Source organism: Symsagittifera roscoffensis, chromosome 2 (assembly GCF_963678635.1).
Source record: "Symsagittifera roscoffensis chromosome 2, txSymRosc1.1, whole genome shotgun sequence".
NCBI classification, from domain to species: Eukaryota; Metazoa; Xenacoelomorpha; order Acoela; family Convolutidae; genus Symsagittifera; species Symsagittifera roscoffensis.
The window spans coordinates 61,250,103-61,267,421 of NC_087063.1; the positions used below are offsets into that span (position 1 = coordinate 61,250,103).

The 17,319-nt window shown below is 41.3% G+C and overlaps 1 protein-coding gene across 1 annotated transcript; it reads left to right on the forward strand.

The window, feature by feature from the left end:
- Window positions 1–347: 347 nt before the first annotated feature.
- LOC134839908 (uncharacterized) lies at window positions 348–1,948 on the forward strand. Its single transcript, XM_063855536.1, has 3 exons — window positions 348–684; window positions 1,163–1,304; window positions 1,486–1,948. Exons 1-3 carry the CDS (start codon window positions 348–350, stop codon window positions 1,946–1,948), a joined length of 942 nt encoding a protein of 313 aa, XP_063711606.1.
- Window positions 1,949–17,319: the final 15,371 nt, after the last annotated feature.

The window sequence follows — 17,319 nt, forward strand, 5'->3', positions numbered from 1 at the left end:
GACCTTAACATCTACACAAAGGCTCACGTGACTGATGCCAGCGATCAAGTAGGCCGGATATACATTGGTCGAGAAGAGCTGAAGGTGCGACGAATCGGACATAACGCCATGCTTGAACAGGATGCGGTTCACATAGGTTGCGAAGCCGATCTGGCAGCAAATGTGCTGGATGTGCAGGGCAGACAACTTTCAGTAAAAGGACTGTTAGATACGGGAGCAGTGGTCAGCGTCATGCCAGTCAGCACTTGAACTGATATAGGCTTCGACAGGTCGGATTTGATACCAACAAACCTCAGACTGGCTGCTGCCAATCAGGGAGCAATCTATGTGACAGGACGGCCCCGATTATGTCACTACAGCTTGGAGGGAGACATCTTTGGATGAGCTTCCTGGTGGTGGAAAATTTGGACGAATCCGATCAAGTCATCCTGGGAAGGGACTTCGTACGCAACTTGGATGTCACGATCGACCTCAACGACGGGTTGATCAGGATCAAAAATCCTGAGAGGAAGTATGAAAAGAAACCTCCTAATAAGATCTTAATTAACCAGGCAAAGGTGCCGATTTTTCATGATCGAAAAGTTATTTTGAAGCCAAACCAAGCCGTGGTAGCGACGTTGAGGATGAGAAATTTAAATAAACTCAGTAATGACAGACAGGTGTGTCTGGTACCAAATCCGAACAGTAAGAGCTCGGCTATTTTAGGAAGAAGTTTCTCACTCACTCAGAGCGGACTGTGTGTGAGTGTGTTGTTGAACACAGAAGCAACCACAGTGACAATACAGAGGGGAAAAAACTTGGCTACGCATTGCCTCTGAACACAGATTTTCAGAGTGTGGAGAACTTGAAAAAGTTTGATGTAACTAAATGTCCCTTTGACGCGAATCGAGAAAGTATACTGAAGAGAAAAAATAAATTGAAATCTTCTAAAAAATTGTTTTCAATGAAGTCAGAGACAGATGATGGGTTGTCTAATTGTTCCAATTCTCCCGAAAGACCAACAGAAATTGATTTAGCAGCAAAAAACATGTCCTGCCCAAGATAGAATATGTGAAGGGTAAAATATCGGACAAAGAACTAGATTCGCTCAGGGCGGTGCTAAATCGGAATACAGACGTTTTTTCGAAGCATAAAGCTGATATAGGTTGCTGCAATTTTGTAGAACACGAGATTGAGATAGACGAGGGCTCGGTACTTCATAGGGAAGGGGCGAGCAGAATGACCCCACATAAGCCAGAAGCGTGCAGGAAAGAGATCGAGATGTTAATGGAGTACGACATGATTGAGCAGTCGAAGTCCCCATGGTCATGGCTAAAAAGAAAGGGGGCAACTCAGGTTTTGTTGTGATTTCCGCTACCTGAACGCAGTAACGATAAAGGACGCATACCCGATTCCCCGCATCGATAAGAGCCTCTCCAAATTGGGGGACGCGAAGTTCTTCACGACGTTAGATTTGGGATCTGCTTTCTGACAAGTGCCACTCAGGAAGCAAGATCGCGAGAAAACGGGCTTCGCGTGCGAGCTGGGATTGTTCCAGTGGAAGAGGATGCCGTTCGGATTGTGCAAAGCGACGGCCACATCCCAGCGACTGATGGCCCAGGCCCTCACGAAAGTAACAAAGAAATACGGGAACCTCAACATGTGTTACGTCGATGATGTCGTGATCGCAACACCAACCCTGGAGGATCTTATAGAGAGGTTGGATGAGGTGTTTGCTTGCATGAAACAAGCGGGCCTGAAGTGCAAACCCTCCAAGTGTGAAATTCTTAGAGACTCAATAAAGTATCTAGGCCGCCTTGTGGATAAGCATGGTGTGAGACCGAATCCGGAAGCGGTCGAGGCGGTCTTGACCTGGAAAGCACCTAAGACAGACATACAGCTGATGAACTTTTTGGGGTTTGCTAACTATTATCGAGGATTCATCAAAGAGTACGCCGATAAGATATAACCCATGCAGCAGTTGATGAGAAACAAGGGCAAAAAATTCACTTGGACTGATAAGGCACAAGTTTCATTTGAAAACATTAAACGTGAACTTTGCGAGGCATCGGTACTCGGCATGCCAATAGAGAAAAGGATGTTTGTGTAAGTCACGGATGCATCAGTGGTTACGAAATCGGGCATACTTCACCAGGAGCAAGAGTGGAACTGGGGAACGGTTCTCCGTCCGATAGCCTATGGAAGTAGGGTCCTGAGCGATACTGAGATGAAGTACGGCGCACCAAAAGCGGAAATGTTCGCGGTGATCACTTTCGTGGAAAAATACAGGGCCTACTTGTGGAGTGATCCCTTTAAGTTGCGTGTGGATAATCGTACCCTTGCCTGGCTAGAAACCTATTCGATGGACCAAAGTTATTTTGGTCGTTGGATCGTGCGCCTGGATGGGTACCACATGATCATAGAGCACCGTACCCGTGACAAGCATCAAAGTGCTGATATCCTCAGTAAAAAGACAGAATTTTATGTGCGCCTAGAAGAGAAACAGGCCAATCAAGCAGAAATCAAAGACGGATTATCATTTCTAGATAAGGAGACCTATGATAAACTACCACCCACCAGGTGGCTGGACAAGTCAGGGCACCCCATACCAGGACACCCTGAACTTCCGGTGGAGACGGTGGCTGAAATAAAGGTATTGTCCAGGGGTGATCCTGTCCCGCTGGATCTGCTGGTCCGATCCAATCTGGTGCAGCTGGAGCTTACCAGGCTGTGTATAAACAGCATAGCCCTGCCACATAGGACAGTGAACGTGGCGCCGGACGTCATGGGGGAAGCTCCGTGACTTGTTGGATAGAGATTTGGATAGGCATGATCAATATTGGATGCAAACCATCCAACGGTTGACCGTCACTGAGAGAACAGAGAAGAGGCAAGTGACAATTCTCAGTCGAGATTTTGAACGGGATTGCCGGTCGATAGTGAACCAGCTGGTGAACTCAATGCCGAGGGATGTCTTGTTGAGGACTTGGTTCACAGAACATGGGACATCGACCCAGGTCCAAGCCACTGAAGAGTTTTGTCCGGGGAGTCGAGAAACATCACAGACAGATTAGAACATAATGATGTGGAATCCATCGGCTCGAGTGACGAATCGAGGCCCCAATCCTGGGAGAACACATCTGATACCACTTCCCAGTCCTATTTTTCGGAGATTGCTATTCTTTCCTTGTTGATGGAATAGAAACAGCGCGGGCTGGACCGGCAAATGCATCAGCATCCGGACAGAGACAGGTATACCTCCTATGAGGAGGGCACTGTAGTGGATAATGCCGCAGATGAGCTTGAACTGATAGCAGTGTCGAAACGCCCAACCAGAAATCTACCACATGGTACGGTCGTCCGTACCAACCTGGAGTCATCTGTGCAGGAAGCAACACTTTTGAAGAAGATATGGTGTGTCAAGTTGATGGATGATGCTCATGCCCCGGAGGCAATTAGCGGACAATTGAACGTGGTAAAGACATATCTAAAAGCCAGATACCGGCTGTCGGATCTCCTAGGGATCAACGAAATGACAGAATGACGAGTAATCTGAAAAGATGGATCGAGAACGGGACACCTGAAAAAGGAGATTTAGAGGAAGACAGTTATAAGACCTTGAAGCAATTTTACATGAAGAGAAAAGATTTGTTGTACCTGAACAAAGACGGAATCATAGCCTGTAAACGCAAGGAAGAAAATAAGGTCCTTTTTAAGTATAATTCAAAAGTGTTGCCACTGTTATACCAGACCGAATTGCTCTTTCGTTCACATGATCAGATGGGCCATCAAGGCGTGGAAAAAGCGTACAACAGGATACAGAAACGATTCGACTGGCCTGTTTTGAAGAAATTTTGTGAAATTGGATCTCTGCATGCTTGTCGTGTCAACAGACGAAGGACCCCAGGCAACTAAGGTTCCCCCTGCAGTCAAAAGAGTCATCGGGCATCAACGAAGTAGTGCAAATTGATCATCAGAAGATATGCATGAAAGCCACGGGCTACAATCAGGGGATGGTAATGATCAATCGTTTCACGAAACAGGCAGAGGCATCCCCTTGCATGACAGCATCAGCGGAAGGGACGTGCGATCACTTGATAAATGTGTTGATAGCGAGGTACGGCTGCCCCATCACACTCCAGTCGGACAATGGCAAAGCATTCGTTGGTGATCTCTTGAAGGAGTTAATGAAAGGTCGCAGGTGGCACAGGCCCACTCGACCACTTATCACCCACAAACTAATGGCCTACAAGTGAGGGGAGCTTACAACAGCACAGATCATTCAACCACCGGAATAAGTCCGCATATGATGCTACCTGGTCACGAAAAATCCTCGCGACAAAAGAGGAAATTTGATAAAAGGACTGCAGATGCAAAAGCCTACTCAGTGGGCGATTAAGTCTGAGTGTTCCAGGAAGTAGTTCCACCAAAAGAAACCAAAAAATTACTTAAAAAAGGCGCGGCCCATTTCAAATAACAGAAGTGCACCAAGGAGGTTGTTTTTATCGATTGAGCACCGGACCAGCAGCTCTCTACGAAAGTATCAAACCAAACAATGCCTCATCAGAGGACTGGTGCATCCCAATGGACATGCAGGTGGGAGACTATTCAATATTGGATCCTGCTTGTGAAGTGAATGAAAGAGGTACGCGCGACAAAAACGACGGGAATGAGGTGGTAGATAATTGCGATCTGCCACTGGACCTGGATTTGACTGAGCGAGTAGAGGTGGGTCTCTACCTTATGCCGAAGAGGACTGGCACTACCCAGAACAGACTGAAAATGACAAAGGAGTACAACCTGACTTTTCTTTCACCATGGAAACACGCCAGAGCAATAAAGTAAGGAACAAGAAGAAGTAAAACCCATATGGCGAGGATTTCGTCATAGACAGGATAGTTTTAAGCGATATGATGGAATCGCTGGTGGGACTGGATGAAGTAGCGGTGCCAAAAGATTGACTTGGTCAATGACATGGATCAGGATTGGATCGACGATCGCTCCAAACCAGAAGTAGAGTTCGAACCAGAGTTGGAGCAGACTCATGAGCAAGAATTAACGAACTTGCGAGTGCTCGAATGGCTCCATGATCTGCCGGCAGATCCTAAAGAGACAATCTTGACGATTCAGGATGTCGATAAAGACGGCATCAAATACGTCAGCCATGACAATACCGAGTCCAACTGGGTCGCTCCAGATGGCCCTCCACGCGTTCCGCAATCCAACCTCGATATTCTTAGGTTATGTTTTTTGTGATGTTTGTATCATAAGAGACCTGGAACAAGAAAGGTAGGAAAAGTGACTGCGCTCATTTGTTTTACCTTGATAAGGTTGCAGGTGGACGATCCACCTTGGTCCTAGTTTTTCAATAAACCGCCGAGAGAGGCGAATTCGACTGATGAGATGGCGGCGAGGAGATATGTCTGGCAACAACTTGGCTCGTGACACGGGACTAGGCGAGCAGAGGGTTCCATAAACCGCCGAGAGAGGCGAATTCGACTGATGAGATGGCGGCGAGGAGATATGTCTGGCAACAACTTGGCTCGTGACCCGGGACTAGGCGAGCAGAGGGTTCATCGGCTAGGTGAGATGCCCCTACCTGTTCAACCTGTGCAGCCGCTCATCGGAGTGAAAAGACTACGTGATGGGCCGGGCCCGTCACACTCAGTGGATTCTCCAACAGCTACTCCTCCACTGAAGAGAGTGAGGATGAACAAGATAGAGATCCACACCTCGGAGGCGATTGAGACGTTGTAGATGAAGGATAAGGATCAGAGCGAGTTGTGTGCCAAGCACTGCAAACGTACGTGCGTGATGTTATTAGAAGGAAGCATGACCTCAATGACTTATGCAGGAGGAACACGCAACAGGTGCAAATTAGACAAAAGAGGAGATTTGATAAAAGGACTGCAGATGCAAAAGCCTACTCAGTGGTCGATCACGTCTGGGTGTTCCAGGAAGTAGTTCCACCAAAAGAAACCAAAAAATTACAAAAAAAATGGCGCGCCCCATTTCAAATAACAGAAGTGCACCAAGGAGGTCGTTTTTCGATTGAGCACCGGACCAGCAGCTCCCTACGAAAGTATCAAACCAAACAATGCCTCATCAGAGGACTGGTGCATCCCAATGGACATGCAGGAGGGAGACTATTCAATATTGGATCCTGCTTGTGAAGTGAATGAAAGAGGTACGCGCGACAAAAACAACGGGAATGAGGTGGTAGATAATTGCGATCTGAAACTGGACCTGGATTTGACTGAGCGAGTAGAGGTGGGCGACGAAACTCTACCTTATGCCGAAGAGGACTGGGACTGCCCAGAACAGACTGAAATTGCCAAAGGAGTACAAACTGACTTTCCTTTCACCATGGAAACACGCCAGAGCAATAAAGGAAGGAACAAGAAGAAGTACAACCCGTATGGCGAGCATTACGTCGCCAATCCGTGTTATTTCAATAGTCAGATTTGACTATTAGTGTACATGGATTCCGAATTCAAATGATATAACATGCACATGCCATGAATTCCGCGTTCAAATACTCGCATGGCGGCACGAACATCCCTGAATCCGGGACAATCAATTAAACCGCCGAAAATTGGCAAAATCCCGGAATCCATGGTATAGCGAACAATTACTTGAATTCGGAATCCAGGACATGGTCCCGGAATCCGAGCCATTTCTACTCAACCACTAAACAAATAGTTGCTAAACAAATAGTTGATAAATTCAATACACTATAACCATGGAATCCAAGACGTTGGAATCCAGTGAGAAAAATGGCATGGAATCCGAGACTTTTATATTTTTGAATTAATCTGGCAGAAGTTTACAGTTTTTAAGCAATTTTATTCCATCTTTTTTGTTTAGTTTGTCCTACAAGTTATTATAACTGCAACTATTAACTTACGTGCTAAAATACTGTATTCCGATGAAAAAAGTTGTGGGTACAATCGTTTGATCAAACTTAGTTATAACTACTTGTAGTTGCAACTACAAACTAATTAGTTAATTTCGAGCGTGCCGAAATACTGTACTGAGGTTAAGACTTTGCCAGTGTCTGAACTTGTTTGATCAAACTTAGTTATAAGTAGGCTACTTGTAGTTGCAACTACTAACTAATTATTTACTAAGTAATTAGTAATTTCGAGCGTGCCGAAATACTGTACATGTACTTCGATGAAAAAAGTTGTGGGTGCAAATGTTTGAACTACTACTAGTAGTAACTACACGTATGTAACATACAGTATGTTGAACATAAAGCATATGGAACTTCCATTGAATGGGTGTAACACAACTTGAAAAGTTTCTAAGGTAAAAAAGCTGAGCTTGTGAACTTCACATGTTGAACATGTATCGAGCAACTTTATCGCCATAATCGTATCGTAGCTGTTCGAAAGGCTCAATGTTTCTTCGGGCTTTGAATACAGCTAATCATTTTGGCGGATCGAAGGCATTAAGAACAACTTCTATGATCTTCATATTCGCATCCAAATTCTTCTTGGAGTTTAGCGTGCTGTGATTAGCCAGTCGACCAAGACAGCGGTTGGTTGGATGTTCAACACACACTTCTGAAGAAGCATCGATGAAACGCTTCATGGGCGCGCCAATTTCCAGCACAAATTCAGTCGGAACAGAACGGTTCCTTAACAAATCTTGATATGTTTTATCTGTCACAGCAACCCCATGGTAGTCCATGATAATATCATCATTCTGGAAGGCCTGTGTGCTGACAACGCCTGAATCAGTAAATGTTCAACATTTAAAGTTTACTCTATATTATGTAACACTGTTACATGGCATTTTTGAATGGAATTCAAAAAACTGTATTGGTTGAAAACTTTATGACTTTTTAAAACTTTAAACTATAACGTTTGAATCAAAAAAGAAATTTTTTTGAAAAAGAAACTTTTGAAAGTTTTGGAAACTTGTCGTCAACGTTTTCAAGAAACGCAAGATTACCTCTTCCGAAGGTAGGGAAAACAACATCACAAATGCCAACCCATTCTTGCGTATCACATCTGTGGGCCAGAAGCGTTTGTGCTTCCAATGAAAGAAAGTTTCCAGTGCCTTTATAACTAATGCCGCTGGAATCAGAAAGCGGCTTTTGTTGTCGCTTGCTTTTCTTTTTCTGCAGCATGGCGATTTGGGATATGACTTTCTTTAGGTCGTGATGAGTTTCCCATTTGTTTCGCTGGAAAAGTTTGGATACTGTTTCACAAAAGCTTGTGCTCTAATTGTCTGTCTAATGTATCTTTGTTGATCTTGTCTACATCGCACAGCTTTTTCAACATCTTTGTAGGCGTGATTGACAATCTGGAAAACGTGAGCGTATTGTTTCATACATCCAATTGATAAATTGTGATACTGTATAACAAAACTGTGAAGTACAAATCAGCTGAAACAGTCGAAACTTTCCGAAAGTTTCCGAGTCGAAACGTTTTTTAAATTAAAAAAATTCTTGGAAAATCAAAGTAGTACCTTGTGAACTTCCTGCGTTTTGTGTTTCACCAGTTGAAATGCAGGATCTTTTGACAAAGGCATGAATTTTGCCACTTGACGATCAAGCAATGTCTTGGGTCGCTTAGCAGGCTCCATTTGAGCAGAAATCTAAACAGATCCTTCTAGAACGAATTCCCCGTTGTGTTCAAATCATATTAGGAAGTTCAACTTCCACAGACTTATAAGTTAAAAGTTGAAACGTACCATGTCAGAAACTGTGGCGGCAATTCTATTCACACGAAACTTGGTGTTTCCACTGGAGTTCACAAAAAAAAGTTCTGTTTTGACTTGGATTGGTTGCTCAGGGAAAGATCGGGTGAAAGAAATCTTTTCTTCCGGGACACTCTGAGGTAAGAAATGTGGTCGAACTTCAGTGTGATAAAGTTTCAAACCCTGTACGAGCCATCGCGGCAAAATGTGATTCGAACGTTCAGTAGACACTAAACAAACAGTTTCACAATTTTGAAAAAAAGTTATACGGAAGAAATTCAAGATGACTCACTCTCACTTGCATCAATTGAAACCGTTATACAAGTATCGTCCTCATCTGACAATGCCACAAACGCTTGTGCAACTGCATGAACAGACATGCAGCTTATGCTTTTTTCTAGCATTGGTGGCACGACATAACAGTATAAGAAGGCTGTCACAAGTTGAAATAACGAAACACGTTGTTTATGGGTTAAAAAACCCGATTCCTGGAAAACATCCAAGTGCTCTTTAACAAGTGTTTCGATTTCTTGCCTCTCGCAATGTTCATTTTGGTCGTCTTTGGACGAAGCAGCTTCAAGTTGTTCTTGAACGCGTGCAAGTTTTGCAGCTATCTAAACTCAAAACAAAAACTTTAGTTGAACTACAAAAGTGAACAAAAACATTAGCTGAAAGTTTCCAACTCTTCACGGTTTGAGCAGCAAAAATGCTTTTTGTTTCAAAACAAAAGGAATCTTACCTCGGTTTGCGAGTCATTGTTCGTTGGAATAACTCGTTTTGCCATATTCTCAGATGAAGACTCAGTCGGAGGCTCTGTACTTGAACTGCCAGCCTGAGTGGCAGTCGCCGACTGCGGCGTGAACAGAGGTATTTCCCATGACAAAGTTGTTGATGAATGCTGGTTTGAAGGAGTTGATTCTGAAGTTTGAGAAAAAAAAACGACTGAGTTCTGTTCCATTGGCAGTGTAATCATCATGATGATCAGTGGGCTGGCTGGCAATTTGATTTCTATGAAAAAACGCGGGATCAAAGTATGGGTACACCACTGGCATTGGGCTAATGAAGTTTGAATACCCTTCACTTCGAGAAGACACTTGCTGCGGAGTCTCCAATGTGTGGTAAGTATTGTAATTATAATTAACATCTGTAATAATTGTACAAGGTTCAGCAAAGGGCATAGGGCCGAATCGGATGGGGGTTCCTAAAGGAACTTCCACAGATGGGAGCTGTGCAAAATTTTGGTCGAAACTCCGAGATGTACTACATCTGTTAGTAACAGACTGTTGACTAGATGGAGGTTCATTATGATCTCTATGGAAAACAGGAGTTTCAAGTTGCGCAGTATTCACAGCAGGAAGTTCGGAGTCCATAGTTCAGGTTAACGAAACTTGGAATGAAATGAGAAGTGACTAGAAAGGATTGCAGAATCGAATGAATCACCCTCGGAGGGTGTTACTAACAACTCACTATTAATAGTATTTTTCAATAATTGAAGTTCAATTGGTGTTCAATTGGTACTCAAATTGGTTGTGATAATATGCCATATTATGCTATATTATATTATACAGTGTATAATTGACTCTTAATTGCTGAATTACTGCAATAATATAATATAGTATAATATGGCATATTATCACAACCAATTTGAGTACCAATTGAACACCAATTGAACTTCAATTGTCGTTTCAATAGTCGTTTTATGCGGTTAAACATAAAGGTTAAAATTGGTTGTTAAAAATATACTCATCATGACAATTACTCATCATGAGTACAATGATTGTACTAAATATTATTCATTTAGATAAAATTGCTCCTACAAGATGCTTCCATCATTGTTCAAGGAAAAAGAAGAAGTGCAAGTTCTTGATGAAGTGACGCACATTTGGGAAGCCGCTAGAATACTGGGTTTCATTATTAACTGGGGTGTGAGTGTCAAATGGACTGAATGGAAGGGTCCACCCGTACAGATAACAATTCCAGAAGACCTTCGCGACAATCGGAGGATGAAACATTGGAAAATCAGAAAGACAATCAAAGTTGTTGAAGAGCCAATAGGGCTAAAAGAAGAAACAAAAAAGATCCACTTCTGTATAACCCAAGACGCTTAACTCGCAATACAGATTTTTTTTTCTGTGCTGATTGTGAAACAGATTGAGTTGACAAATGCATTCTGATGACAGGGGTTGTACTGTACAACGATCCTTTCAAACGGGAATGTACATTGAGAATTTTGGACTCGGAGCACGATGAAAACCCCCGAGAAGAACCAGAGGCTAACATATTGGTTGTAAAATACAATCAACTTCGAAATCAAGGGCTCTTTGAAGATACGCTTACATCTGAGGTACTTATTCGCTTTGAAAAACATCTTTCAAAACATCACTCGGAAAGAAGTTGAACTTCAAAAGAAGTTTTTTTGAATAGCTGAAATTGGAAAACATATTTTAACTTCATTCATAATCTGTTTGAAATCGTGAATTGTTTCAGACATCTTTTTGTGACACGGCTACTTTAGTTTTGGAGCCATGTGAGGTTCAGGATCATCAACTTAATCCTACAAAAAGAGCTAAAAAAGACGAAAACGAAATTGACATGCTGACACTTCTCGAAGCCACAGAAGACATAGTGCCTTTGACCTTTGTCCCTTGTTCCAACGGTGTCCTCAAGGTTTGCTAACAAAATAATTACAAGCATTGGAAGTGTGTGCCGCGATTTTTTCAGATGTCATAAAGTTAGGAATATATGTCTCAGCGCCCGATCAAAATAATTTGTATAAAAATTCATTTCTTTGTTTCTCAGGTTGGATCAACTGCTTTCTATGGAGGGTAAAATTGCAGAGTAGACAGCTTGGAGTTTGAAGGAAGGACAAAAAAGGCCTTTGCACAGTTGACATGCATAAATAACGAGGACATTTCTATAAGGATGCCTGCACTCTTGGTTCAGCTAGCTTGTGAAGACTACCTCAAGGTAAAGTTTTTTTAAAGAAACATTCCGAATTTTTATTGTCCCCGATTCCATGAAACTTAACAATGCTTACGACTGAGAAATTAATCTAGGAATTCATGTTCAAACCTTTAGACATAAGGCCCGGAATCCAGTGTCAAATGACAAAACATTGCCAATTTTTATCACAGGCTAAGGCCTACAATTTTCATTTGAAACATTCCGAATTTGTCACGTCCCGGTTTCCATGGATTTTTACAATGCTTACGACTGAGAAACGAACTAAGAATTCATGTTCAAACCTTTAGCTATAAGGCCCGGAATCCAGTGTCAAATGACAAAACATTGCCAATTTTTATCTAAGGCTAAGGCCTACAATTTTCATTTGAAACATTCCGAATTTGTCACGTCCCGGATTCCATGGAACTTAACAATGCTTACGACTGAGAAACGAACTAGGAATTCATGTTCAAACCCTTAGCCATAAGGCCCGGAATCCAGTGTCAAATGACAAAACATTGCCAATTTTTATCACAGGCTAATGCCTACAATTTTTTTTATCGTTTTCAAAAACTGAAATACTTTTGTTCAAAAAAAACAGGATTTTGGCACCTGAAAACACAGGCTAATGCCTACAATTTTCATTTGAAACATTCCGAATTTGTCACGTCCCGGTTTCCATGGATTTTTACAATGCTTACGACTGAGAAACGAACTAGGAATTCATGTTCAAACCTTTAGCCATAAGGCCCGGAATCCAGTGTCAAATGACAAAACATTGCCAATTTTTATCTAAGGCTAAGGCCTACAATTTTCATTTGAAACATTCCGAATTTGTCACGTCCCGGATTCCATGGAATTTAACAATGCTTACGACTGAGAAACGAACTAGGAATTCATGTTCAAACCCTTAGCCATAAGGCCCGGAATCCAGTGTCAAATGACAAAACATTGCCAATTTTTATCACAGGCTAATGCCTACAATTTTTTTTATCGTTTTCAAAAACTCAAATACTTTTATTTAAAAGTACAGGATTTTGACACGTGACTAATTTTGTAACATTTCAGCATGAAACGTGTGACTTCAATGCAATTGAACATCCAATCAATTTATCGTTTGCGGTGTTTTCCGCCTTGAAACGTGCTGTTGGACTGGCTAGGGACAAAAACTCCATCACTTTCAATCTTGGACTCGTGACCAAACTAACAAGACAAATAATGGGTTTTTCGACAGAATCCAAAAAAGGAAGTGGTCAAGCTTAGTGCAGCAATATCCGAAGGAATTCGAGGCTGCCACAAATCTTTGGATTCTGTGTTGGGTAGCAGGTGGGATGTTTTGCCCGCACAAAAAGACAATGGTCATGATACACTTATAAAGTATTTAAGGGTTACAGAACACCGTGAATTCACAAGTTTCAACTTACGATGCAACGTTCAAACGTGCACAGGCCACTACGCAAGTGAAGAAGACTACCGGACTCTTTTTTCACACAACTTAGAACAGTCAAAACCCCATTATTTTTATTAGTTCAACTAGTTCAAAGTTTCAGTGTTTCCGCGTGAATGTGATCAATTAAAGTTTCATAAACTTCAAACCTTGACAATGTAACTTTTTTCAAATCCGAAAATTGGCAATCAATTTTTTCTCTCTATTAAATGAAAAGAAAACAAATTGTTTGCAAACACTTCAATTGGAAATGTTTCTCATGAGGCTCATAGTAAGAGCTTTAAGCTATGTTTTTTTTTGACAGTGTCAGTGCAAGCAGTACTGACAAAAAAATTACAGTATAATCATAATCATCATCATAACGTCATTCAGTGACGTAAGTTACAAATTATCATCATAAAGTCACTTTGACGGTCACTCACAGTGATAACTGCGCGCCGCGAAGGAGTTGAAAAGGCGTATTTACACAGAATTTGGAAGAAAGTGGACTCCACATCGAATTTTATTGTTTCATGTTCGAATAATCGAGAGAAAATTAACACGTTAAATGCGGTCGCTAGGGAGCAGAAGATTTTTTTTGAGCAATATACAGTGGTTGGCATAAACGGCTGTCAGGTTGAAGGATTTGCCTTTAAATTTTTGTTTGGACTTGGGGCTGGACTGACTAGGACGCAATCATGTTGCCTCATCATCATCATGAGTTCGATTCGCTTTTCCAAAAGTTCAACTTTAGAGAAGTTGTTACCCAGGTTCGAAGAGTTTCCAGTTGCAAGTAATTTATCCTGGAAAACAATACTGGATGACATCGAAAAATATATTCAACTTTATACTATAAATATAGTATACTATATATAGTATATATTGATATGTACTTGATATACATTGAATATATATGTAAGTTACATCAAGCCTTGATAAATAATATTACTGAGTAATATTAAATTATTTTTGTCATAAACTCAGAGAATTTTTACCAAAACGTTATGAATAAAATTGTGTGAAAAATCTTCAATATTTCAACTTGAGCATTATTTGTACGTACGTTGTCTTTTACTAGGGAAACATGTTGTGCAAACGATGAGTCGTTTTTTTTCAGAATTTGAAGCACGTCAAAAATTGCCGCGAGCTCATCGACATTTGCGTCGGATCCATCTCTGTAAACAAATTCAAAAATTTCACAGATTTTCACAGTTGACTCTTTAACATGATGTTAAACTTTCAAAGATGTTAAACGACTCACTGTACTCGAGACACAATATGAGTAATGGCAAGGAACGAGAAAGAAGGGTAGCATTCAGTGAACTTTGTTTTCTGAACGCGTTCTGTCTTGAAGGTATCAGCGGCCAGACGAAGATGATTCTTGAAAATGAAGTTAACTCCATAGGCGACAGAAACGCCTGTCGTCTCCACCATATGAATCATATTCGCTGGCATGATTAAACCTTGTCGCGCTTTCAGCGTGATAGCTTGGCACCCTCCCATATTCAAGCCCTCATTAGAACCGAAGAAAAACTTCCTCCGGGACTGCTGCAGGAACTGGTTGAAGAGATCCTGGTTGATGCTCGTCGGGGCTATCAAGAAGAACGTCTTACATCCTTTCAGTAGAATATAGAGGACTGATGTGCTGGAAAAATCTTGGTGGAACATTGTCACAGCGCCATCTTGAGAAATGAGAAGAAAGTTGGACTCTTTATTGGGCCGATATGCTGCGGGCAAACTTTTTGAATGAATGTGTCCCAGCGAGGTACTCAATAGGAATGACGGTTGTGTAAATTTTGTGATTTTTTGATGTGCGGCATCAGCGTCAATAATGTTGTAAAACATGGGAGGTGTTTTTCTGAACAACTGATCCACCTCTTTTCCATCAATTATCCTTGTTTGTTCCTGGAATGGTTCAATACTATAACTTAGTAAGAAATTAGAAATTGAATTGAAAAAATTTCGGAAAATCATTCAGAGACATTTCAACCTCAACTTTCAGTGAATGAATGAATGACGGTCATGATAAAAATTTTATACTGGCAACCTTTGTTGGCAAATCTTTTGAAAAGAAAGCGTACTAAAGCGTTAGTAGTACTAACCCTGAAATTCGAGTCGTACGAGCGGAGGGTTAATGGTTTTTTGTAACCTTCCAATAGAAGCTTCACGACGTTTGGGTTGTCGAGGACTGATTGTGACACTTTTGACGTGAAGCCGTTGAATCGAAAGGCGTCAGGAACAAAAACAGCATATTCTGAGTTCAAAAACTCTGCTTCCTGAAGGGCACTTTTGATATGTCGCGCTTCAACTGTCCTTACCAACGATTTCGCGATTTTTACCTGTGATCATAACTCCATTATTCATTCAAGAAATATCATATTTCTATTTCTATCATAAATAATGATTATTTTCACTACAGGATGTACTACAACAAAGGTAGTACTTTTGAACAAATTTTTTCGAGCTTTTGAGAACGATAAAAAAGTTGTAGGCATTGGCCTGTGATAAAAATTGGCAATGTTTTGTCATTTGACACTGAATTTCGGGCCTTATGGCTAAAGGTTTGAACATGAATTCCGAGATCAATTTTTTGCATAGTTGACAGCATTCGAAAGTGCCATGGATTCCGGGCCTAATGAATATCTCTCCGGAATCCATGGCACTTTCGAATGCTGTCAACTAGGCAAGGAATTGATCTCGGAATTCATGTTCAAACCTTTAGCCATGATGCCCGGAATCCAGTGTCAAATGACAAAACATTGCCAATTTTTATCACAGGCCAATGCCTACAACTTTTTTATCGTTCTCAAAAGCTCGAAAAAGTTTGTTCAAAAGTACTGGATTTTAGCACGTTTAGTGAGAATAATTTTTCTTGAATGAAGAATGGAGTTCATTTTTTCACAGTTCACAGGCCTACAATTTTTTTATCGTTCTCAAAAGCTCGAAAAAATCTGTGATTTTTTCGAGATTAATGATTAACAATGTTACCTTGTTTGCAGTTGAACTTTGCTATTCTTCTGTATCAAGAAGATTCAAGTTGAACTTAAAGACATCCCCAACTTCAGAGTCAACTTCAGCTGTTTCAAACAGTTCTTCCTCTTCAAGAGGAAGCTTTTCCCGTGCAGTTCCCGGACTTTTCGTAGAACTCGTTGAAGGTTCTTCTTCCTCTTCCAGTGGAAGTTCAGCATTTGCTTGGTTCAGTGAACAGGATGTTGTTGGCAACATTTGTGCTGTTCCTGCCTGTGGAGAACTCGTTGAAGGTTCTTCTTCTTCTTGCAGTGGAAGTTCAGCATTTTCTTGGTTCACTGAACAGAATGTTGTTGGCAACATTTTTGCTGTTCCTGCCAGTGGAGAACTCGTTGATTTTTTTTTGGCTTGTTGAAGTTGACTGGGCAAATAAAACACCTGGGAGTCAACTGCGTCCATGTCTAAACACAACTTGTCTATAATGACTATGACTTCCGAAGTTTGGAGTCCAAAACCTTACATAACAAAAAAAATTGGTTGAAAATCATGTTCAACATTCAAGTTGCAATTGATTATTTTATTATTTTATTTTATTTCAGTCACTAAAATAACGGTTATTTTTTATTGCAAAATTATTTTTTTCAGTTGGCCTAAAGCAACCCAGAGCCTAAGCGCTAACAAAACCTGACCAAACCGAAACTCTTCGTCTTCAAACTGCTTGCTTCGACGTCTATCAGTCAGGGAAAACGCTTTTTTGCAGCCTTTCCATGTTCTCACGACTGCATCAAAGTTTGTTCGTGTTGGCGCCAGAAAATTTGCTGCGACTCCTCGTACACGATTGCTCCTGATTTTGTTCCAGCAGTAGGGACTCAATGCATGTTCAGCAACTGCATAGATGTCCGCGAACCAAGAAGATTCGGGCACACCGCAAAACATGCATCGGAGCATGCTCTCCCGTTTGACCTGCTTAGCTCGGCAAACGTTTAGTCTTTTGTGGCGGTTGAGCGTGCCGGTAGAGTGAAAGACTTTACGACAATCTAAAAAAGTTATAGTTTATCACTGATATATCATGGGATGATGGAAGCAAAATTCTAATATGTGAATGATTATTGATTAATAACATGATGTAATTTAATTACAGTACTGACTTCTGGAAAAACCAATAAAAGTTTTGTTGGTTACCAGGTTACATGCATGCCATTTTCCTGTAAATATCGGTTGTTCTAATATGGTTGATTTCAGTGATTCGTCACGAATTCGTGAACTACGAATTCATTCACGACAATGATTCGTGA

What these genes read in the sequence shown, in the direction of transcription:
- LOC134839908 (XM_063855536.1), top strand. Translation starts at nt 348, where the DNA reads ATGTCACTACAGCTTGGAGGGAGACATCTTTGGATGAGCTTCCTGGTG. An exon ending in TCTGGTACCAAATCCGAACA is followed by an intron (nt 685 to 1,162) that starts GTAAGAGCTCGG and finishes GCAATTTTGTAG; the next exon opens with AACACGAGATTGAGATAGAC. An exon ending in GAGCAGTCGAAGTCCCCATG is followed by an intron (nt 1,305 to 1,485) that starts GTCATGGCTAAA and finishes AGTGCCACTCAG; the next exon opens with GAAGCAAGATCGCGAGAAAA.